General features: G+C 42.0%; 2 protein-coding genes across 2 annotated transcripts in view; both read right to left on the bottom strand.

Moving 5' to 3' along the window:
* Positions 1–1,131: 1,131 nt before the first annotated feature.
* LOC146986681 (fibroblast growth factor receptor substrate 2-like) lies at positions 1,132–22,357 on the bottom strand. Its single transcript, XM_085780330.1, has 7 exons — positions 21,971–22,357; positions 15,405–15,486; positions 15,212–15,303; positions 10,324–10,510; positions 8,727–8,852; positions 6,845–7,008; positions 1,132–2,512 (listed from the first exon to the last, which is right to left on the bottom strand). The coding sequence occupies exons 3-7, from the start codon at positions 15,275–15,277 to the stop codon at positions 1,397–1,399; spliced, it is 1,659 nt and encodes a 552-aa protein (XP_085636456.1). The 5' UTR covers positions 15,278–15,303; positions 15,405–15,486; positions 21,971–22,357; the 3' UTR covers positions 1,132–1,396.
* A 1,339-nt stretch (positions 22,358–23,696) lies between these two features.
* ptprbl (protein tyrosine phosphatase receptor type B, like) overlaps positions 23,697–24,380 on the bottom strand; it is a 67,110-nt gene continuing 66,426 nt past the window's right edge. The window contains exon 34 of the mRNA XM_085780528.1: positions 23,697–23,973. Within this exon, the coding sequence (XP_085636654.1) occupies positions 23,951–23,973 (23 nt within the window). The 3' untranslated portion in view covers positions 23,697–23,950. The remainder of the gene's footprint in view (positions 23,974–24,380) is intronic.

Genomic DNA, 24,380 nt, shown 5'->3' with positions numbered 1-24,380 from the left:
TGGAGGCAGGCTAACGCTACCCATACACTTCCAGTGTTTGAGCTAAGCTAATTAGTGACTTTAGGTGGAGGCAGGCTAACACTACCTATACACTTCCAGTGTTTGAGCTAAGCTAATTAGCGACTTTAGGTGGAGGCAGGCTAACACTACCCATACACTTCCAGTGTTTGAGCTAAGCTAATTAGCGACTTTAGGTAGGAGGCAGGCTACCACTACCGATACACTTCCAGCGTTTGAGCTAAGCTAATTAGCGACTTTAGGTGGAGGCAGGCTAACACTACCTATACACTTCCAGCGTTTGAGCTAAGCTAATTAGCGACTTTAGGTGGAGGCAGGCTAAGGCTACCTATACACTTCCAGTGTTTGAGCTAAGCTAATTAGTGACTTTAGGTGGAGGCAGGCTAAGGCTACCTATACACTTCCAGTGTTTGAGCTAAGCTAATTAGTGACTTTAGGTGGAGGCAGGCTAACGCTACCCATACACTTCCAGTGTTTGAGCTAAGCTAATTAGCGACTTTAGGTGGAGGCAGGCTAACGCTACCTATACACTTCCAGTGTTTGAGCTAAGCTAATTAGCTACTTTAGGTGGAGGCAGGCTAACACTACCTATACACTTCCAGTGTTTGAGCTAAGCTAATTAGCGACTTTAGGTGGAGGCAGGCTAACGCTACCTATACACTTCTAGTGTTTGAGCTAAGCTAATTAGCGACTTTAGGTGGAGGCAGGCTAACGCTACCTATACACTTCCAGTGTTTGAGCTAAGCTAATTAGCTACTTTAGGTGGAGGCAGGCTAACACTACCTATACACTTCCAGTGTTTGAGCTAAGCTAATTAGCGACTTTAGGTGGAGGCAGGCTAACACTACCTATACACTTCCAGTGTTTGAGCTAAGCTAATTAGTGACTTTAGGTGGAGGCAGGCTAACACTACCTATACACTTCCAGTGTTTGAGCTAAGCTAATTAGCGACTTTAGGTGGAGGCAGGCTAACACTACCTATACACTTCCTCCCCTGGCCTTCATCATCACACTCTAATCTAGTACACAATAATAATCTAGATATCTGTGTGTGTGTGTGTGTGTGTGTGTGTGTGTGTGTGTGTGTGTGTGTGTGACACAGACTCGGCCCAGTAAAAACACAGTCATTTATTGTGCAGCTCTACTGTACAGTAACACACTGTGTGATAGTGAGTGACAGCAGCTTGTAGTGAATCATATAAAAGGCTAAATGGAATGCTTTGTTCAGTAATACTGATCTGTACCATATAAGGAATGAGTCTATTACATCATCGTCATCATCGTCACTCAGAGTCCGTTCGCTCCGTGACCTCAGGTCGACCTGAGCCGTGACCTCACAGGAAGTCAGGTGAGTCTGTAGCCGTGGCGACGCCGCCGCTCACGCCGTGCTCTTGGTCGGCAGCTCCGTGCTGTTGTGTCTCGTCTTGCGCGACGTGCCGTCGTCGCGCGGCCGCGCCTTCTGCAGGTTGGACATGGCGGCGGTGCGTTCGATGTCGATGAGGGCGTAGACCTCGTTCCGGCGGGTGGGCGTCGTCGGGGGCAACGGCGAGGTGGGGGTGCGGGGGGTGTGGGGGTTGCTGCCGTCCGAGGCGCCTCTGTTCCCGCCGCCGCCGGCGTCCATCTCCACCTCGATGTAGTTGAGCGTCTTCGGCGGCTCGAGGCCGGGCGGCGCCGGCCGCCGGAAGTCGAAGTTGAAGATGGTGGGTCCGTCGGCACGGCGACGGGCCGTGTCGGGCCGGTGGGCGCTGAGCGGCGCCGTCACGTTCTCCGTGTTCACGTAGTTGTGCGACGGCTCGAGGGCGGCGGACAGCGGGTGGGAGTAGGAGTGGTGCAGCAGGTGGTGGTGGTTGTAGCCGTTCAGGGACGGCGTCTTCAGGCCGCTAACGCCGCCGCTAACGCTGCTAACGCCGCTAACGCTGCTACCGCCGCCGCCGGCCTCGTCCTCCTCGGCGCTGGGTTTCCGCGCCTCCCACACCGGCGGCAGCGCCGGCAGGTTCTCGTAGTCGAGCAGCGCCGTGCGGCGTTGAGCCGAGTTGTTGACGTTCTGCAGGTCGGGAGTGAGCGGCGGCGGCCGGTGGCGGCGAGCGGCCGGCGCCGCGGTGACGGAGGAGGAGGAGCCGTTGGAGTGTGGTGGCGGCGCCGCGGCGGGGGGGGCGGCGGCAGGGCCGGGGCCGGGCTCGGCCGGCGCCTCGGGGGCGTGGCCGTTAGTCTCTGGCTCCGCCTCCTTCTGCTCCTGCTGCCGCCGCTGCACCGGCGTCGGACCGAGCACGAAGCGAACGCCCTGCGGCTCCAGCAGAACCACCGGCTCCTCCGGCGGCGGGGGGGGCGGGGCCGGGGGCGGCGGCGGCGGCGGCGGGGGGTCGGAGCGCAGCCGCGGGGGAGGAGGGGGGGTGGGGGGGCAGTGGGGAGACGTGGGACTCTCCAGCGGCGTGGTGACCGTCAGAGGACTGGGCTGCTCCTCCAGGAGGCCGGTGGTGTTCACGTAGGTGTGGACCTGCAACACACAACACACAACTAAGCAGAAAGTCCACTAGCTTAATGCTAACGTATAATGTAAAACACCATAGACGGGCTAACAGAAATTAGCCTCGCTATCCAGAGTCTGTGGTCAGTTTATAACGCTTGTTAGGAAATTTGCTCTGACGTTTGTTGTGGGAGTCTGTGGAAGCCGCGACACATTTATTTGGTAGCTACACCGGTCACTACTGCATTTATTTGGTAGCTACACCGGTCACTACTTCATTTATTTGGTAGCTACACCGGTCACTACTTCATTTATTTGGTAGCTACACCGGTCACTACTTCATTTATTTGGTAGCTACACCGGTCACTACTTCATTTATTTGGTAGCTACACCGGTCACTACTTCATTTATTTGGTAGCTACACCGGTCGCTACTTCATTTATTTGGTAGCTACACCGGTCGCTACTTCATTTATTTGGTAGCTACACCGGTCACTACTGCATTTATTTGGTAGCTACACCGGTCACTACTTCATTTATTTGGTAGCTACACCGGTCACTACTTCATTTATTTGGTAGCTACACCGGTCACTACTTCATTTATTTGGTAGCTACACCGGTCACTACTTCATTTATTTGGTAGCTACACCGGTCACTACTGCATTTATTTGGTAGCTACACCGGTCACTACTGCATTTATTTGGTAGCTACACCGGTCACTACTGCATTTATTTGGTAGCTACACCGGTCACTACTTCATTTATTTGGTAGCTACACCGGTCACTACTGCATTTATTTGGTAGCTACACCGGTCACTACTTCATTTATTTGGTAGCTACACCGGTCACTACTTCATTTATTTGGTAGCTACACCGGTCACTACTTCATTTATTTGGTAGCTACACCGGTCACTACTTCATTTATTTGGTAGCTACACCGGTCGCTACTTCATTTATTTGGTAGCTACACCGGTCGCTACTTCATTTATTTGGTAGCTACACCGGTCACTACTGCATTTATTTGGTAGCTACACCGGTCACTACTTCATTTATTTGGTAGCTACACCGGTCACTACTTCATTTATTTGGTAGCTACACCGGTCACTACTTCATTTATTTGGTAGCTACACCGGTCACTACTTCATTTATTTGGTAGCTACACCGGTCACTACTGCATTTATTTGGTAGCTACACCGGTCACTACTGCATTTATTTGGTAGCTACACCGGTCACTACTGCATTTATTTGGTAGCTACACCGGTCACTACTTCATTTATTTGGTAGCTACACCGGTCACTACTGCATTTATTTGGTAGCTACACCGGTCACTACTTCATTTATTTGGTAGCTACACCGGTCACTACTTCATTTATTTGGTAGCTACACCGGTCACTACTTCATTCGGTGCGCGAGCCGCCAGCGATCCCGTCAAGCTCCCGCGAGCTCGACTGTAGCCGAACCGAGCGTGTTCAGGTGCGTGTATAATGTCCGCGTCTTTCCCGACAGGAGTCGACACGGTCCGACGGGGGAAAAGTTGTATTTTTTCAGTACTCAAGGTGCCAAAAAAAAGGCAGGTACACATACAGTAGGCTACCTGATTGGTCAACAACACAACACTTGCTCAATGTTGTTTTTGTCTTATTGGCTACACGCCAATGTGGCAGGTAGATTGACAGTTTCACCCGCCAATCACAAAAGTTACCCGCATTCGGCGTGTTGGCGGGTGCCAATTTCATGCCCTGCCCATTCCGAACGTTTACTTTAATGTTTTCCTTAATTATTTTTGAAAAAGGGGCGTCATTCCCAACCTGAAAAAAGGTGTGTCATTTCTAAAAGTTGGTTAAAGGTGCTGTCATAAAGCAGGGGGTTGATTGCTGTGGCAGTACAGTGGATAAAGCAGTTGGCTCCCACGCAGCTGAGCAGGGATCGAATCCCGGAGCGGGAGAAATTTGGCATTTTTGTCCTGTATATTAGCCCACTGTTAGACACACCGGGCCATGTTAACCCATTGTGTCGTTCACACACACACCAGACACGCTGCCGGCTCGCGCCCTCAGGTAGGCTGATTAATCACATGACCTGCACCAAAAGGTGGGAAAGTGACTGGAAGGAGGAGTGTGTCTCTAGCTAAAAAAGCATTTCTTTTTGCCATTGTGAATATCAGATTATATTCCACACACAACTGCTGCTCCCTTCTCGTTGTCTTCCTTTATGTCACACCTCTATGTGGCTGCTCTAAAATGCTACGATGCTTTTATTTTATAAACAGCAGTGGCTGTTTTTCAGGAGTGCATTTTTTCTTGTTTGACCCTTAGAGACTCCCATGCCTAAATTATTACTTCTAGAATGTACTACGCTTTTCTTCAGTTTTATCAACAGTGATAGGCTAGCAGCAACATTATCTGCACAAAAAAAAATCTACTTTTACTGGCACGGTGGGAAAAAAACTGGAGGTTTTGGCCCTCGGCTTGGCACACTTCACATTTTTTGGCCCTCGCCGAAAACTAATTGGGGAACCGTGTTATAACGCATCAGACTCTGTGTTTCTAGCAGTGTTGTGGGTAACGCGTTACAAAGTAACGAGTTAGAGTACTTTAATTACTTTTTTCGTGTAACGTAACGCGTTAGTTTTGTGAGTTGAATAATCAGTGACTTAAGCCTGCCACACACATAAAGATTTTATAAATCTCAACCGATTTATTATCTGTGAAAGACCCCACACATGAAGATAAAAAATCTGTGATTGAACAGTTTTGATCGTATTGTGTGTGGTGTGCTGCGATATTCCAAACACAGCTCACCACACACATTAAGATTTTTCAGCTACAGCGATACCAGGGTTGTCGTTGTAGCTACTCTTTCGGGTCTATTTCCGGAATGGACAATGAGAGCGACGTAATTTTTTTTTAATGAAAGCGGGACACTTCAGCCTTTACAACGATCCCATCTGTGTGTGTCTGTGGCTCCGGACACCGAGCAGTCAAGCGGCTGTCCAATAGGGAGCCGTGCGCTGTCACATGACGGGCTGTGAGCGGCGGTCACATGATCGTTGCTGCTGTATTGCCGGCTGTTGCTGGCTACGAGCGCTACTGTCTTTGCTATCGGCTTCAGGAAATCTCCTGTGTGCGTGAATGTCTGTGTGAACCTCATGTAACACCAGGGCTGCACCGTGGCTCTGTGAGGTGGCCGGTGCTGTGTGGAGAAGTGGCTTGTTGCCGCGAGCAGCATGCAGAGCTCGGTGAGCAGGCGCTTCTCCGCACAACACCGGCTCTCCACACACAAGATGACTTCTGATAGAAACGGCCACCGAAGTCGGCCCCGATAATCGTAAATATTGAACATGTTTAATACTTACGATTATCGGCGCCGAACGTTTTCCGAGCCGATTGTCGGGGGAATTTTGACTCTAACACACCACACACTACAAGAGAATCTTATAAGATAATCTTAAGACCTTAAGATAATCGGGCGGTGTCTGTCCGTGGTCGGAAGGGGGAAAATCGGGGCAAAATCAGCCCGATTATCTTTATGTGTGTGGCAGGCATTAGTTTTTTTTTTTAAAGTAATCCGTTACTTTTCGCCAGATAAAGAAAGGAAAATCCCGACCGCAGCTGCTTTTTATCAGACAGTCGGCTACTGTGCAACCTGCGGATGTGTCAGCCGAGGCGCAGCGCTGTGATGCGTCTGTGCCCTGCCGACCTACGTTGCCTGTGTGTGTGTGCGCGTGCGTTTCAATTCGCCAGCGAAAAGGACAAGAACATAACGGTAAAATGCACACTGCTTTGGTCATAAGCTTCTGTCGACCACAAAAAATCCACTTCTAATTGAAGGGCCCATAGATCAGCTCCACGTACGGAGCTGCTTCTCCAGCAGCAACAAGCAGCAGCTCCCTCTGGGCAGCAGCAGCTCAGTTCTCCCCCGGTCCAGCCCCATCTCTACTCCATAGCTGCCGTAGCAGCAGTGTGATAACAGTATCTACCGCATTTTTAACTTTTATTACACACAAGACAGGAAGTTCACGTCTCGCCAGCCTCCCTCCGTTCAAACTGACAGACAGATCGAGCAGTGAAGCCGCTGAGAGGGATTCACGGCAACTCCTGAATTTTGATCAGTTCTGCGATCAAAAAAAAAAAAAACCGCTATGTGGCATATTTCTGACAGTCTTTCCTGTGAATGTTGTCCTGTAGAGTTAATTTGGTTGGATGACTGATGTTATTTGTCAGGACTCGGTGCATTTAAAAGAGGCTGTGTGTCTGTCAGTTGTTGCAGCATGTGCGAGGCGCTGCAAAAGGCTTTTCATTTTTGGTAACGCCTGAGTACTCTCATAATGGATGGTTAGTTATTAGTCATAAGGAGTCTCTCACCGCGTCGTCGGCCACCAGCAGAGGGTGCGTTGACTCCTCCCCCACCGACGGCAGCCGGGTGCTGGCCACCGACGGGTGGCGGCTGGAGGCGTGAGACGGGGCCTCGCCCACCGAGGGGATCCTGGTCACACCGTTAGGCACCGAGGGCACGGAGTAGCCTGGAGCTGGAGGGGGGGGGGGCACATTTTGAGTATTCAAACAATTTTCAAAACATTTCATAGAAATCCTTCTTATAAGTTTAAATCTTTTCTCACCTATTTCAGATTTCAATCCTTCAACATTTTCCTCAAACTTTTTTTAACATTTCTACTATGACATGTTCTACTTTTACCCTTCAGATATGATGCAGTCATTCTTACTTCTTCTTCCCTTAAGCAGATTTTAACTACTTCTATATTATTCTACTTTTACTCTTCAGTTATTGTTTCATCTATATTAACTCATTGAGTGCCAACCACGTAATTTCTCGTTTTTCGTTCCCATGCGTTGAGTGCCAAAAACGAAATTTTTCGTTTTTTGCTTTTTTTTTAAATTATGAAAATAGACACTTTAATACACATTATATGTAAATTTGGGGACTCTACGACGAGGAGAACTGAAATAGATGACGATCAAAGTCACATGACAGCTCATGATCTGGAAGTTTTTATCATAACTCGGCTTCTGCAAAAGGAGTTCTGCATGTGGATGCAGCAGCTGCTCCGCTGCTGCTCTGCTCTCACCCGCGAGGCTGCAGCAGCTCAGAGCAGAACCAGGAAGCTCTCAGCCCACTGTCCCGCCCGGTCTTCATCTGGAGCAACACCGTGTCCTCCCCAAAGTCCTCCCGCGGTAAAATCTGATGGTCTCTGGACCAAAGCAGACCGGCACCACCGACCCGTACCACAGAAGGACCGCGACCACCGGCGGGACCGGTGTTCGCGAGCCGCTGTGGCCGGCAGAGCCTCACGTTCCGCGGCGAGAGGCTGTGACACGGCACGGTGCGTCTGTGTTATTGCTGTTTAGTGGCGCCCCCCCCGCCCCCGATGGTGGTTTTGTGAATAGAACAACAATTGTTGTGTATATTTATCTTACACGAGCCCTTTGATCCAGAAATGCGAGTGTCTGAAGAGCGACAGGCACAAACAGCGCACCTTTCATAAAAGACGCTCTATCTCCTTTTCTAGAAAAAAAGGAGGGATTTTGGTGAAACCCAGCCATGTTTAGCTTGACTTTTCTCAGGAACGGAGGCACGTAGAAACAAACGGTTTGTGGCCATTTGAAGGATAAAGTTAAACCTTTCAAATGAGCTACAGTATGTGTTGGTGGCAATAATATAGAATACACTATGGCTCTAAAATAAAAAGTCAAATATGGTCTAATTTGCCGGTACACTTGACTAAAACTTTGGAAAGGAGCGCGGCACTCAATGAGTTAGCAATGGTTCAACAATATTTTCTAGACTTCAGCCTTTCAATTTCTTCATACTAATCTTCAACAATTCAAGTTATGTCCAACCATTTCATACTGCCTCCTTCTTACATGTTCTACTCTTCATATATTGTTTCATCTTTTCAAGATTTCTTCAGCAGTTTCTTCACTTAATTCAGCTTTGTTTCAACAATTTATTCAGCTTCCAGCTTTCCTTCAGGAAATGAATTCTCTAGTTGATTTTACACATTCATAGTGTTGTAAAATTATTTAATATAATAATCGTTGATTATTCCTCTGACAATAATCACCAAGACAACCTGTAACGGTGACATCACTAGTTCATATTCTGTTGCACTTGACCTGTGTGTTTTATGGTCAATTAACAACAATGTGTTTTTATTTCTAAGAGCTCTTTAAATAAGGTGTGTGTGTGTGTGTGTGTGTGTGTGTGTGTGTGTGTGTGTGTGTGTACCTGCAGGAGTGTGTGTGTGTGTCTCGATGACGGCCTCCTCGACAACACTGATGCTGTGACTGTGCATCACCTCCTGCAGCAGGTTGAAGATTTCCTCCGCCCGCGAACATTTGAAGGCAAAGATACCTGAGACAGGAAGCACACGTTACCACGGTTACCGCTCTGGAGACCACGCCCCCCTCAGCGAGACTTTAAAGGGATAGTAGCATTTAACCACACAAAAGTGGGGTTGTATGATCTACAAATAGCCCCTCAGTCAGTGGTTCTCAACCTTTTTTGGCTCGTGACCCCATTTTGACATCACAAACTTCTGGCGACCGTCAATCAAGATGCACCAGCTTAGATTTTATATGTTTTATACGTTTATTTACTTTGACCTATAGAATACAGTTGTTTAACATTGTCCGTGTTGTATAATTACTTGAAAAAAATATTTTAAATCAAGTCTTTTTTTTAATTTTGATCATTTACTAGACATTTCAGGCGACCCCACGTGGGGTCCCGACCCCAAGGTTGAAAAACACTGCCCTAAGTACTTTAACTGCAGTAGAAGACTCTCTGCACTCCTCCCGTTAGCAACGCCAGCCCATAATAGCCCTGCCCAGAGATTTACAACATACAGTGTTGTGAACAGACCCAAAGAAACGGCCTATTTTCACGGCCTAAAAGAGGTTTTACCTGAAAAAAAAATACACAGTTCCATTGTTCACTATAATATAATTTTTTCCAGCCCTTCAAAGTCGCATTATTGGCTGCATGCTTGGATGAAACAGCCCATATCTTTAAATCTACTGCCCTGTATTGTTACTGCTTGGTACCACTAGATGGCGAACACGTTCAGCTTCAATCCTCCCGTCATTTGTGGGTGTGTTTTTCTGCAAAATATCTGAGAGAAAAAAGTTTGATTGGTGCACAGGCTCTCCGCTTTTTCTCACGCGGCTCACGCAGCTCGGAGCGACCAGGAAGTGAACTAAACACCGTGCGCAATACATCCATGGTGCGCCCCCCCGACACACCACACACACACGGGCCTGTAAATGCTCCAATCACACCCCCGTTCCTTTACTTTGAGGATGAGACGTCAATATAACTTTTTTTCCTGTGTAAATATGTTCCAAATTCAGTTTTACTGGAAGTCACGTAATCCAATGGGGCTGCGACGCAGTGAGGTCACAATATGCAAATTAGATGAGAACATTTACTCCCATCACAAACTTTAGGTCATTGTGAATATTTTTCTCATTTACACCATAGATTTATCTCTGACCATTTAAAAGCTACAGCCTCCTGAAATCCTGAAATCCAAACTTAATATTTTCCTAAATAAACTCCGGCGCCTAGAGGGTTAAAACCTCTTTCAGGCCGTGAAAATAGGCCGTTTCTTTGGGTCTGTTCACAACACTGTATGTTGTAAATCTCTGGGCAGGGCTATTATGGGCTGGCGTTGCTAACGGGAGGAGTGCAGAGAGTCTTCTACTGCAATTAAAGTACTTAGTGGCTATTTGGAGATCATACAACCACACTTTAAAAAAATGATACTATCCCTTTAATTTAACACACAAAATAAAAATGGTACTGTCCCTTTAATGTAACGCACCTTGTCCCGTCTGGCAGCGGCGGCCGCTCTCGAAGGAGAACAGGTTGGAGTCGTAACCGTAGCGACGCAGGCAGAGGTACGGCCACCGCACGTCGTCACGGCGATGCGTGTGCAGGACGAGCTCGGCGTCGGTCAGCTCCATGACGCCCGACCCCAGCTCGTTCCCATCGTCGTCCACGTTGATCACCTGGCAACGGCCCAGAGAGACGGTCACCACGACAACACCACGACAACACCATCACATCTGACTAGAGTGGCAAAGGGGTGGAACATTTCTGGTAAATTTCCAGAAACTTTTCCATGGGAAGTTACCGTTAAGCTGGGGAATTTTGGAAATATTCCAAATTGGAAACTTTCCATGGGAATTATGGGAATTTATGGGAATTTATGGGAATAATTGGGAATTTATGGGAATTAACTGGAAATTGGGGCTAATTTAAATTAACTGTATCATATCTAAACATACATTTGTAAAGTATTTTGTTTTGTCATAAGCAGCTAGACATCCAGGCAAAATAATACAATTTAAAAAACATTTCAACTGATTTATTTGCGAGTAGAACTTTATCAAGTTTTAATTCTTGTATGAACAATCAATTCTTTTAGTGAACAACAAAAACATGAATGGTGAGTAAAATATTATAAAATATATAGCCTTCAATTTTGTACATTTCGGATTTATTCCTGTTTATTCCCATTTATCCCTCAACCACAGGCCGTCACCATGACAACACTATGACATCTGACTAGGGTTGCAAAGGGGGTGGAACATTTCTGGTAAATTTCTGGTTAATTTACAGAAACTTTTCCATGGAAAGTTTAGCTGGGGAATTTTGGAAATATTCCAAATTGGAAACTTTCCATGGGAATTATGGGAATTTATGGGAATAATTGGGAATTTAAGGGAATTTATGGGAATTAACTGGAAATTGGGGGTAATTTAAATGAGTTTAGTTTAGCTACCTTTATTTAAACTCGTTAATACACTGAGGCAAGCAGAGCAAAACAAACAAAACATAACAGATATACACAATAAAATACAGTAAAGGACAGAAGACATCAGAGGAAACAATTACAAACGGAAGACAGGGAATTATTAATTAATAATTTGAAGTGATTGAATGGGACAATTGAGTTTAACTGAAGAGTTATATTAGTTGTAGATGATTCCAGATGTGTGGGGCAGAAGCTGAGAAGGCCGATCTCCCGAGCTCAGTCCCAATGTTGGGAATATACAACTGCAACCAGCTGCTAGAGCGGCTGCTGTACGTGACTGTATCATAAACTGTATCATATCTAAACATACATTTGTAAAGTATTTTGTTTTGTCATAAGCTGAGATCCATGCAAAATAATAAAATTAAAAAAACATGACATTTCAACTGATTTATTTGTGAGTAGAACGCTCCTTTCTTCCCACAGCCATCGGACTGTTCAATGGTGCTTGAGCGTGAGCACACACACACACACACACACACACACACACACACACACACAGAGAGATCCAAGCACTTTATTAACTCATAAGCCTTATTTATTTTTATCTACTTATTTTATTTATTAGTGATAGGTTACCTTTTTGTGTGCCTGTCTCGTATCCCCTTGGGGGATTAATAAAGTTTTTATTCTATTCTATTTCTATTCTTTATCAAGTTTTAATTCTTGTATGAACAATCGAATATTTTACTGAACAACAAAAACATGAATGGTGAGTAAAATATTATAAAATATATAACCTTCAATTTTGTACATTTCCGATTTATTCCTGTTAATTCCCATTTATTCCCGTTAATTCCCATTTATTCCTGTTATTTCCCGTTAATTCCCATATATTCCTGTTAATTCCCATTTATTCCTGTTAATTCCCATATATTCCTGTTTATTCCCATTTATTCCTGTTAATTCCCATTTATTCCTGTTAATTCCCATATATTCCTGTTTATTCCCATATATTCCTGTTTATTCCCATTTATTCCTGTTAATTCTCATATATTCCTGTTAATTCCCATATATTCCTGTTTATTCCCATATATTCCTGTTTATTCCCATTTATTCCTGTTAATTCCCATTTATTCCTGTTAATTCCCATTTATTCCTGTTAATTCCCATATATTCCTGTTTATTCCCATATATTCCTGTTTATTCCCATTTATTCCTGTTAATTCTCATATATTCCTGTTAATTCCCATATATTCCTGTTAATTCCCATTTATTCCTGTTAATTCCCATATATTCCTGTTAATTCCCATATATTCCTGTTTATTCCCATTTATTCCTGTTAATTCCCATATATTCCTGTTAATTCCCATTTATTCCTGTTAATTCCCATATATTCCTGTTAATTCCCATTTATTCCTGTTAATTCCCATATATTCCTGTTTATTCCCATTTATTCCTGTTAATTCCCATTTATTCCTGTTAATTCCCATATATTCCTGTTTATTCCCATATATTCCTGTTTATTCCCATTTATTCCTGTTAATTCTCATATATTCCTGTTAATTCCCATATATTCCTGTTTATTCCCATATATTCCTGTTTATTCCCATTTATTCCTGTTAATTCTCATATATTCCTGTTAATTCCCATATATTCCTGTTAATTCCCATATATTCCTGTTAATTCCCATATATTCCTGTTAATTCCCATTTATTCCTGTTAATTCCCATATATTCCTGTTTATTCCCATTTATTCCTGTTAATTCCCATATATTCCCGTTAATTCTCATATATTCCTGTTAATTCCCATATATTCCTGTTAATTCCCATTTATTCCTGTTAATTCCCATATATTCCTGTTTATTCCCATTTATTCCTGTTAATTCCCATATATTCCTGTTAATTCCCATTTATTCCTGTTAATTCCCATATATTCCTGTTAATTCCCATTTATTCCTGTTAATTCCCATATATTCCTGTTTATTCCCATTTATTCCTGTTAATTCCCATTTATTCCTGTTAATTCCCATATATTCCTGTTTATTCCCATATATTCCTGTTTATTCCCATTTATTCCTGTTAATTCTCATATATTCCTGTTAATTCCCATATATTCCTGTTTATTCCCATATATTCCTGTTTATTCCCATTTATTCCTGTTAATTCCCATTTATTCCTGTTAATTCCCATTTATTCCTGTTAATTCCCATATATTCCTGTTTATTCCCATATATTCCTGTTTATTCCCATTTATTCCTGTTAATTCTCATATATTCCTGTTAATTCCCATATATTCCTGTTAATTCCCATTTATTCCTGTTAATTCCCATATATTCCTGTTAATTCCCATATATTCCTGTTTATTCCCATTTATTCCTGTTAATTCCCATATATTCCTGTTAATTCCCATTTATTCCTGTTAATTCCCATATATTCCTGTTAATTCCCATTTATTCCTGTTAATTCCCATATATTCCTGTTTATTCCCATTTATTCCTGTTAATTCCCATTTATTCCTGTTAATTCCCATATATTCCTGTTTATTCCCATATATTCCTGTTTATTCCCATTTATTCCTGTTAATTCTCATATATTCCTGTTAATTCCCATATATTCCTGTTTATTCCCATATATTCCTGTTTATTCCCATTTATTCCTGTTAATTCTCATATATTCCTGTTAATTCCCATATATTCCTGTTAATTCCCATATATTCCTGTTAATTCCCATATATTCCTGTTAATTCCCATTTATTCCTGTTAATTCCCATATATTCCTGTTTATTCCCATTTATTCCTGTTAATTCCCATATATTCCCGTTAATTCTCATATATTCCTGTTAATTCCCATATATTCCTGTTAATTCCCATTTATTCCTGTTAATTCCCATATATTCCTGTTTATTCCCATTTATTCCTGTTAATTCCCATATATTCCTGTTAATTCCCATTTATTCCTGTTAATTCCCATATATTCCTGTTAATTCCCATATATTCCTGTTAATTCCCATATATTCCTGTTTATTCCCATTTATTCCTGTTAATTCCCATTTATTCCTGTTAATTCCCATATATTCCTGTTTATTCCCATATATTCCTGTTTATTCCCATTTATTCCTGTTAATTCTCATATATTCCTGTTAATTCCCATATATTCCTGTTTATTCCCATATATTCCTGTTTATTCCCATTTATTCCTGTTAATTCTCATATATTCCTGTTAATTCCCATATATTCCTGTTAATTCCCATATATTCCTGTTAATTCCCATATATTCCTGTTAATTCCCATTTATTCCTGTTAATTCCCATATATTCCTGTTTATTCCCATTTATTCCTGTTAATTCCCATATATTCCCGTTAATTCCCATATATTCCCGTTAATTCCCATATATTCCTGTTAATTCCCATATATTCCCGTTAATTCCCATATATTCCCGTTAATTCCCATTTATTCCTGTTAATTCCCATATATTCCTGTTTATTCCCATTTATTCCTGTTAATTCCCATTTATTCCTGTTAATTCCCATATATTCCTGTTTATTCCCATATATTCCTGTTTATTCCCATTTATTCCTGTTAATTCTCATATATTCCTGTTAATTCCCATATATTCCTGTTTATTCCCATATATTCCTGTTTATTCCCATTTATTCCTGTTAATTCTCATATATTCCTGTTAATTCCCATATATTCCTGTTAATTCCCATATATTCCTGTTAATTCCCATATATTCCTGTTAATTCCCATTTATTCCTGTTAATTCCCATATATTCCTGTTTATTCCCATTTATTCCTGTTAATTCCCATATATTCCCGTTAATTCCCATATATTCCCGTTAATTCCCATATATTCCTGTTAATTCCCATATATTCCCGTTAATTCCCATATATTCCCGTTAATTCCCATTTATTCCTGTTAATTCCCATGGAAAGTTTCCAGCCCTACCTTGAACTTGCTCTGGTGGTTGTCGGGGATGGACTCTTTCTCTGGACAGCTTAGACAGCTACCCATGGCTTCTTCACAGCACCATGTGACGTCTGCAACACAACAACACAACCACATGATGACGTCATCGCAGCAGCGTTGTTGCCATGGGAACGGCCGGTGATGATGATGGGATGATGGGATGGATGCTCACCTAGATCTGGCCTCGGGCTGCTCTGATCCCATCCTCAGAGCCTGAGGGACGACGCTCATGCTTCACCACGCTGCTCGCACACCTGCAGCCATGACATCACACCCACATCAGTGACATCACACTGACATCACAGTGACATCACAGTAGCTAACTAACTCTAACTAGAGCACTGTAAAAGAGAGTAGCGACACCACCATAGACTCCCGTGGTCACTTTATTCTCCCCCTAGTGGCAGGATATGGGTATTGCAAATCTGCCCAAGAAACCCATTCACTCCAATGTATGTGTGTTGCCAACTTGCTTGTAAATTGATGAAAACTGCTGTGTTTTTGCTTTTAGGTGCCTTGGTCATATTAAGTTATGTTTATAATTTATTTATTTCAAAATTTAAATTGTATTGTGTTGAACAACTGTTTTTTTTTTTATAAACATAGATATAACACACAAAATAAAAGATGACAACACTTAAAAACCATTACAAAATGTGACAAAATCAAACCCAAAACGTATTATGTTAAGTTTTTCCTCCAATTTTGATTAAAAAAATGATAATTAATAAAAACGCACGGAGCTGTTTACAGTTACCGGTCACACAGCGGACAAACACAGAAGGGGACGAGCGGACGCTTTACCGTTGCTAAGCAACCACCAGCTGTCAAAATAAATAACATAAAAAACCTCGCATGGAAATAAAATAAAAGCCAGCAGCACAATAACTTGCTTGACCAAACAAACAAACTAAAGAAAACACAGGCTTAAGTGGCGAACAGTTAGCTAACACAGTTGAATTTAGCGCGCAAACTGGTATGACACTTTAGTGGACTTATCTTTATCATTTAAAACAGCAAGCATTCGTGACATAATGGCCACTATATGTTAATATTTATCTGTAAAAGGGTCCACGATTATGCTATCAACGTGGGTGATCTATAAATGTCCTTAAATTATTGAAAATACCGCACTTACTCATTCACCAACACTGCAGAGATGCCAGCTCTTGGGCGCATTTGCAATACCCATATCCCGCCACCAGGGGGCGTTTCCACTTGACCAATGCGTGTCGCTACTCTCTTTTCCAGTGCTCTAACTCTAACTAACCCTATGACTGTTGTACCTTTTGTGGAGGGGATAGAGAAAGTATTGTTCATTTGTTTTACAAGTGCCCACTTTGTATTACTTTTTGGGAAGATGTAAAAAATTTTCTTTTGGTTAAAACTTCTGTTACTTATCACCTTAATGAAAAAAACGTTATTTTTGGTTACTCTTCTCCCAATAATAAATTTAACATTATTAATCTCTTCATATTATTAGGCAAATTTCATATTCACAAAGCAAAATGGTCCAAATCTACCCCATCATTTCCTTTTTTTTCAATTGAATTAAAAAAATATTTTGAATCTTTGCTACTTGTCGATTATAACAAAAAATGTATATCAGCTACTGAATTTTTTTTAAATCATATGAAATAACTTGTCTGCCTTAATTTATTTCTTCTCTCATGTATTTAATTTGATTTTGTTAATTTAATTTAATCTACCTCATCTGCTGTTTTTTTATTTATTTAAATGATTAACCTACTTGTCTTTAATTTCCAATACTAGGATGTCTTGGAATGTCTGTCGCTTTGTTTTGTTGTTGTTGTAGTTCGTTTTGTCCATTGTTCAATTGTTGTAATGATTTGAAAAATAAATTGAAGGAAAAAAAAAAAAAACCCTATATCCCCATATATTTAGTCTGAATATGGATATACGATATACATCCCGATGTTTTTTTTTCCTCAAAGTGAGAGGAAATGTTCAGTCAAAGTCGAATATGACGAGTCACAGGTAGTTTTATTGAAACCGGCTGTTTCACTGAACAGTTGCAAAATCAAATGAATAAATAATAATAAACAGGTTTCTTCACCTGGTTCATGAATAAATGTTCAGCTGCTCAAATAACTAAATGTAAACAAAGTGTTTAAGAGTGAAATAATTAAATAAATATGTGACCCCGCGGCTCCGCCCGCTCTGATCAGCAGGTTTGGTTTCCAGCAGCAGCTTCCTCTCTCTGTAAATTACAGCTACAAGTCATTTATCTAACATCACAACTAGTCCCAACTAGGCTTGGGCGGTATCCACATTTTGATACCGTCAAACTTCCTCCACATTGTACCACGGTATACGGTATTACCGTGACTAATTACAAATGATGACGTAAGTGTCATTACCAAACATTGGCTTGTGTCTTCACCAACCAGAAACTGAACACTAGGGCTAAACATTAGCAGACCAACATCTCATTGGTCGACTGGTCGCAGGAAAAAAAAAACAACAACATTTGGAGCCCTGTCTTGTCAAAATTAAATCAAAATCTATATGACCGAACTGTATATGAAAGGCTATAGGGCTTTTATTATGAAGGGCCAAGCAGGTAAAAGTAGGCTAAAACATATTAAACTAACTGAAAATTCAACCACACATAAGTGCTACTGGACATATAATCAATTTTAGACATTAAATTACTTTTATTTAATATTTAATCCTTATCTCCTGTATAAGTGCATTGCATTTTTTCATGACGGTATTGAAACTGATACCGTTGCTTTTTTTAAACACCTGCAGTATATACGGTATTACCGTAATACCGCCCAAGCCTAGTCCGACGCTGTTTAACTACGGTTAGAATGAAACTGAAGGTAAACACCCTGCAGAGTTAGTTTCTCTTCTCTGAGCCGTGCTGATCAGAGCGCCGCTCCGCCGTGTTGGCCACAGAAATAATAATAAAACACACTTTCACATGTTGAAAGTGCTTCAGAAAAACTGTTATTGATCATTGATGCCGGTCACAACCAGAAAGCAGATCTGACTCGTTGATTAATCACAATAACTATTGATAAGAGTTTCACCGATGATCGATCGATCTGATCAGAACAGTTATCAGTGTTTAAAGGAGAATTCCGTCCATTTTTGACCCCTAAATCGTTGTCCTGATGGTCACCCAGTGTTGGTTGGAGCAAAAAACGCGACTAAAATTGCTGCAGGCAAACCAGAGTTACCATGGCTACCCGGCGCTAGCGATAGCCACAACGCTAACCCATGGGGGCAATTCTTTATAACCACAACAAACAGTCAGAAACCGATCAGATATCTGTGGTACATGACTGGAATCTGCCTCATTACAGTTTTACTTCTTCATCTTCTCAGACCGCCACTTATCGATGGTTATACGAGTTGTTGATATGTTAATTCTGATTATTAAAATAAAAAAACCTTTCAGATAAAAACCCAAAATGACGTTTTTGGCCCAAAAGTTTCGGTGTGTTTCTGGTGACGTTGTCCCGACGACTGAATCGAGTCTGAGTTGAGTTCAACTTCATTCTTCACAAATTAAAGGTCTTTTATCACCGCGTTCAACAGAGAAACAAACCGTCTTCAGTCTGATCCCAGGTCTGTTATCGCTTCCCTTGATGACTAATAATCGGTATCTTTATCAACCCCGGAAAAACCACATCGGTCCATCCCTAGTGACATCACAGTGACATCACAGTGACATCACATCACTTCTCTTTAAATCAATCCATCAATAATCAGTGAGTCTGGATCAATAACAGCTGATTGGATCTTTGAATCCTTGTTATTATCAGATACTGACGATCAATAATCAGCGATCAGTGGATGTATTGATCACCTGGATGATTAGGAGCAAATGTTGAGTAATTAAAGGAGAATTCCGTCCATTTTTGACCCTTAAGTCGTTGTCCCGATGGTCACCCCCCAGTGTTGGTTGGAGCAAAAAACGCGACTAACATTGATGTTACACCATGGCTACCCGACGCTAGCGATAGCCACAACGCTAAAGTAAAGGGGCAATTCTTTCAACCACAACAAACAGTCAGAAAACAATCAGATATCTGTGGTACATGACTGGAATCCTTAGAGACACCACTGAACTCAGATAGTGGAGAGTAGAAACAGTAGAAACACTATCCACAAGTTTCCGAACGTCATCTATGGTCAAAACCAGAAGCCCAGGGTTCCTACAGCTTAAGCCAAGTTAAATTTAAGACTTTTTAAGACCTTTTTAAAGCCACTTGAAATGAAATTTAAGACCGACTTCACAATAAACACAAATGCAGAAAAAAACAACAAAAAAACACCACATCAATTACATTATAGGGTTAGGGACAATTTGACCCACTTTCCTCTGTGATCCAAGGTAAAGTGACTGCTACATGAACATTGGATTGTGTCTCTTTCCAGCTGTCCTTTCAAAATAAATGTCTCTTTCCAGCTGTCCTTTCAAAATAAATGTCTCTTTCCAGCTGTCCTTTCAAAATAAATGCATAAAAAGTCCAGAAAAAAAAAAACACTGACTTGGGAGCTGGAGGCGGTGAGAGATTTAGCGTTGACGGCCGCCACTAACTTCTCTATGTCGAAATGTTACCAATTATTTAGAGATTTGAGACTAATTACAACCATAAAATACCACTTACCAAGTGTTAACATTTTTAAGACTTTTGAAAAATTGATTGAAGACATTTTAATGCCAATCAAGGCCTTGTTTTTAGATGAATGAATTCAATGCCTTTTAAGACTTTTTAAGGATCTGTAAGAACCCTGGAAGTCAGTTTTTGCCGGTTTGGTGGAATTGTACGTTTACGTTTCCATGGTTTTCAGTCATTGTCATAGTTACGGTAAACGCATCATGGATCTATTAACGCTGGTGTTAACACGGATGTCAGTCTGTGTGATATCCACTGTTAAAAGCTGCTGTGATGATCCATGCCTTTTACTGATTTACATTGAAGAAAAAAAAAAAAAAAAGAAAAGAAAAGAAATCGATGCATTTACCGCGACTACCGAAACCATGGAAACGTAAACATACAATTCCACCGGAAGAGCAAAACTGGCAAAACAGGCTACGTTTTAGACGTTCGGAAAAAGGTGGATAGACTTTGTGTTTTTAACTCTGAAACATCCCATAAAGACATTACTATCCCGTCACAGAGAGAAACTAACACTTTGTCCTTGTTGTGATGCTATTCTGGTACTAAAATAACCGGTGGAGCAGTGCAGTGGTGATGCCCAGAATATCTCTGACCGTTTATTTTAGTAATGAAATCATCTCAACAAGGACAAAGTGTTAGTTTCTCTCTGTGATGGGATAGTAATGTCTTTCTGGGATGTTTCAGAGTTAAAAACACAAAGTTTCTACTGTTTCTACTCTACACTATATGAGTTCAGTGGTGTCTCTAAGAATTGCCCCTTTACTTTAGCGTTGTGGCTATCCCTAGCGCCGGGTAGCCATGGTGTAACATCAATTTTAGTTGCGTTTTTTGCTCCAACCAACACTGGGGGGCGACCATCAGGACAACGATTTAGGGGTCAAAAATGACCGGAATTCTCCTTTAAACACTGATAACTGCTCTGATCAGATCGATCGATCATCGGTGAAACTCTTATCAATAGTTATTGTGATTAATCGATGAGTCAGATCTGCTTTCTGGTTGTGATCGGCATCAATGATCAATAACAGTTTAACTTCCTGGTGTGTTTTCAGAGCAGGAAGTGAAAACTCAACTCAGATTCACTGACAAGCAAACTTTAAATATGTTATATTATATTATTATATATTATATGTGTGTTTCACCTTTTTAGTCGTTTTAACCAAAACAACAGAGTTAAGCCGTCACTATGACAACCAACCCACTAACTCACCAAAAAACTAACCCTAACTATCTCATTAACTAACTAAACTAAGTCATTAACTAACTCAGAAGCACAAACACCAGAGTTATGAGAGTTAAAGACCAAACTTTACTGACTCACCTAGAAACTAGAAACACTGGAGTGTGTTAGTGTGTCCGTGTGTGTGTTAGTGTGTAACTCATTACCTAAATAACTTACTAACTAACCAGCCAACTCATTAACTAACTAAACTAACTCATTAACCAACCAACCGACTCATTTATCATCTAAACTGACTCATTAACTAACTTATTATGAGTTATGAGAGTTAGACAAACTTTACTAACTCACATAGAAACTATAAACACCGACGTGACAGAGGAGTGTGTGTTAGTGTGTCCGTGTGTGTGTTGTTAACAGTGTGTGTTAGTGTTTTGTTAACAGTGTGTGTTATAACTAACCAGCCAACCAACTCATTAACTAACTAAACTAACTCATTAACCAACCAACTGACCACAACTGACTCATTTACTAACTTATTATGAGTTATGAGAGTTAGTTAAAGACCAAACTTTACTAACTTAACTCACCTAGAAACTATTACACCGATGTGACAGAGGAGTGTGTTAGTGTGTCCGTGTGTGTGAGTGTGTTAGGGTGTGTTGTTAACAGTGTGTGTTAGTGTTTTGTTAACAGTGTGTGTGTTTGTGTTGGTGTGTGTTGTGAGTCACCTCAGTGTGTGTAATGGCAGCTAGTTAGCACGAAGCTAACACCCTCAATAAGCTACATTAGCCCCGTTAGCCCCGTTAGCCCCGTTAGCTCCGTTAGCTCCGCACACCGACGCTCTGCGCCGTACTCAGCCGTTAACCAGCGGTCCCCCCCGGCCTCGGTACTCACCAGGCCCCGGGCAGCGGGTCTCCAGGCCGGGCAGCGGGTCTCCAGCCCCGGCGGACAGCGGGCAGACAGCGGGCAGACAGCGGGAGAGAGGCCGGGCCCAGCAGCAGCAGGACGGGGAGCAGCTAACGCAGCCGCCGCTACACCCGACCAGCCTCCATCTTTCCGCCAAAAAACAATCACAACTTGTGTCAAAGCTGCTTAACGGCGGCTCACAGCTCCATCTCCCCCCGGGGAGCGGCTCTCTTCCATCGGCGGGGCTCAGGGCTCCACTGCGGGGGGGAAGCTCCCACCAAAACTACTTTTTCTGGGTTAAAAACCAAGTTTGAGTCGCTGGGACCGAGTCTCCGCTGCTAGCCTGTTAGCCTGTTAGCTCCGAGCTAAATCACTGCTCAACTTCCGACACTTCATGTGCTGGACTCGGTCCGCGGCGACGCGCATGCGCGGCCCCGACGGGACAGGAGGGGGGGGGGGTACTGCAATACACAGAGTAACACAACACAACACAACACAACACAACACAACACAACACAACACAGAGTAGTGGAATAACACAACACAGAAGACAACACACAACTCTTGTGCGTGTTGTGCGTAGGTGGATTGTGTACTTTGTGGAGCTACTTCCTTGTGTAATGTGTGTGTGTGTGTGTGTGTGTGTGTGTGTGTGTGTGTGTGTGTGTGTGTGTGTGTGTGTGTGTGTGTGTGTGTGTGTGTGTGTGTGTGCAGAGATGGACAGAGTACTCGACCCCAGTACCTGAGTAAGAGTACAAATACTACTGGTCAAAATTTACTTATGGGATTATGGCAATGGGCCAATTTGACAAAATGTTGAACTATCCCTTTAAAGGAGAAGAAAAGAAAAGTAAAAGAACCAAAAAAGAAGAGAAAGGAAAGAAAGAGGAGCTAACAGTGAGGATGAAGTAAAAGTAGCTCAGTCGACATGTTACTGCAGTAAGAGTAAAAAAGTACTTGCTTTTAAATGTAATTTAAAGGGACAACAAGGAGTTTTGTTAAAGTGAAGTGTTTCCACTACATTTATGAGCCTCCGCACCGTGAAATTCTTTGACCGGGTCAAGACAGACTCATGTTTTCATTCATCAAGAATTAAAGTCAGAGGTTGGAAGACGATCACATACCGTCGTAGTTCCCACCATAAACGGAGATTCATACGGCGGCGTTATTCTCATGACTCGCCACGAAACCGAAAGTAAAGAAACGCTGGTCGGCTCGCCCAGCATTTCCACCACCACTAATAATAACAAAATAACCATAGAGACAAAACCATAGATTTATCTAAAATGGACCATTAACAAGTGGTAACGGAGATTCATCCACATTAATATCAGACTTTTTTATAACCAAATAGAAACTCCTGGTTGTCCCTTTAAGTCAAAGTCAGAGTCAGAGTAAATGTCTTATTCTCCACATCAATGAATGACTCTAATAGTTTGTAAATGAATGTAAGGAGCTTTTAACTCTGAACTCTTTGCTGCTCAGCTGCACTGATGTGCTGCTTTTAGGGGTTAGGGTTTCCTTCACAGACAAACACAGCTGCTGTCCAATAGGATTTTAGAAAAAGACCTGAAAGTAACCAGTACTTTTCAGCCTTCCTACTAATTAACTCCAGTAAAAGTACTAATATTTGTCTTGGAAATGTATTCAAGTGTGTGTACTGTGTGTAGTACTGTGAAACATCTTGTTATAATAACCAGAGGACGTTCGGTACTTGAACTCATCTCAGCTGTTTAATGAACTGAAGTAAAAAACACACAATATTACAATATTATTATTATTATTATCTTACATAGACACAGGTTGATACACAACTACACACACACACACACACACACACCTCATGTGTAGCGTGTGTGTGTCCAGGTGTGTGTGTGTGTGTGTTACATAAATATTGATAAAGTCTCTCTGATATAAACATTGATAGAAAAATAAATGGACTCATCAGCGTCTCCGTCAGGTGGAAGTTCAACGTCTGGAGCTCAGCGTCTCTGTGGAGGAACGACACGGGTCATGATGTCACTGTGATGTCACTGTGATGTCACTGTGATGTCACTGTGATGTCACTGTGATCAGTGGTGTAGTCTAATGCAGTGGTTCCCAACCTTTTTTGGCTCGTGACCCCATTTTTACATCACAAATATCTGGTGACCCCCGCGATCACGGTCGTCAATCAAGATGCACCAGCTCAGATATTTGAATAATGCTGCAGTGTATAGAACGAATCTCCTTGTTGTTTCCAACTACTTCCTGGTAGAAAACCAGCATGAGAACAATAGTGACGGACGAGAGTTTCACTATATTTATCTAATTTTTCATGTTACTATATCACCGTTTAGACTAATCTGATGTTTGTAAAGTTTATAAAACCAATGATTGGACAAACATTACTATTTCT

This window comes from Trachurus japonicus, chromosome 6 (genome assembly GCF_045865225.1).
Source record: "Trachurus japonicus isolate A0001 chromosome 6, Traja_1.0".
Classification (NCBI taxonomy): Eukaryota; Metazoa; Chordata; class Actinopteri; order Carangiformes; family Carangidae; genus Trachurus; species Trachurus japonicus.
This window is presented reverse-complemented; position numbering and strand designations above follow the sequence as displayed.

Coding starts and splice junctions, on each gene's coding strand:
- LOC146986681 (XM_085780330.1), bottom strand. CDS start 15,277: ATGGGTAGCTGTCTAAGCTGTCCAGAGAAAGAGTCCATCCCCGACAAC. Junction 10,511..15,211: donor ACCACCAGAGCAAGTTCAAG/GTAGGGCTGGAA, acceptor GGCCGTTGCCAG/GTGATCAACGTGGACGACGA. Junction 8,853..10,323: donor CCGCTGCCAGACGGGACAAG/GTGCGTTACATT, acceptor TTCCTGTCTCAG/GTATCTTTGCCTTCAAATGT.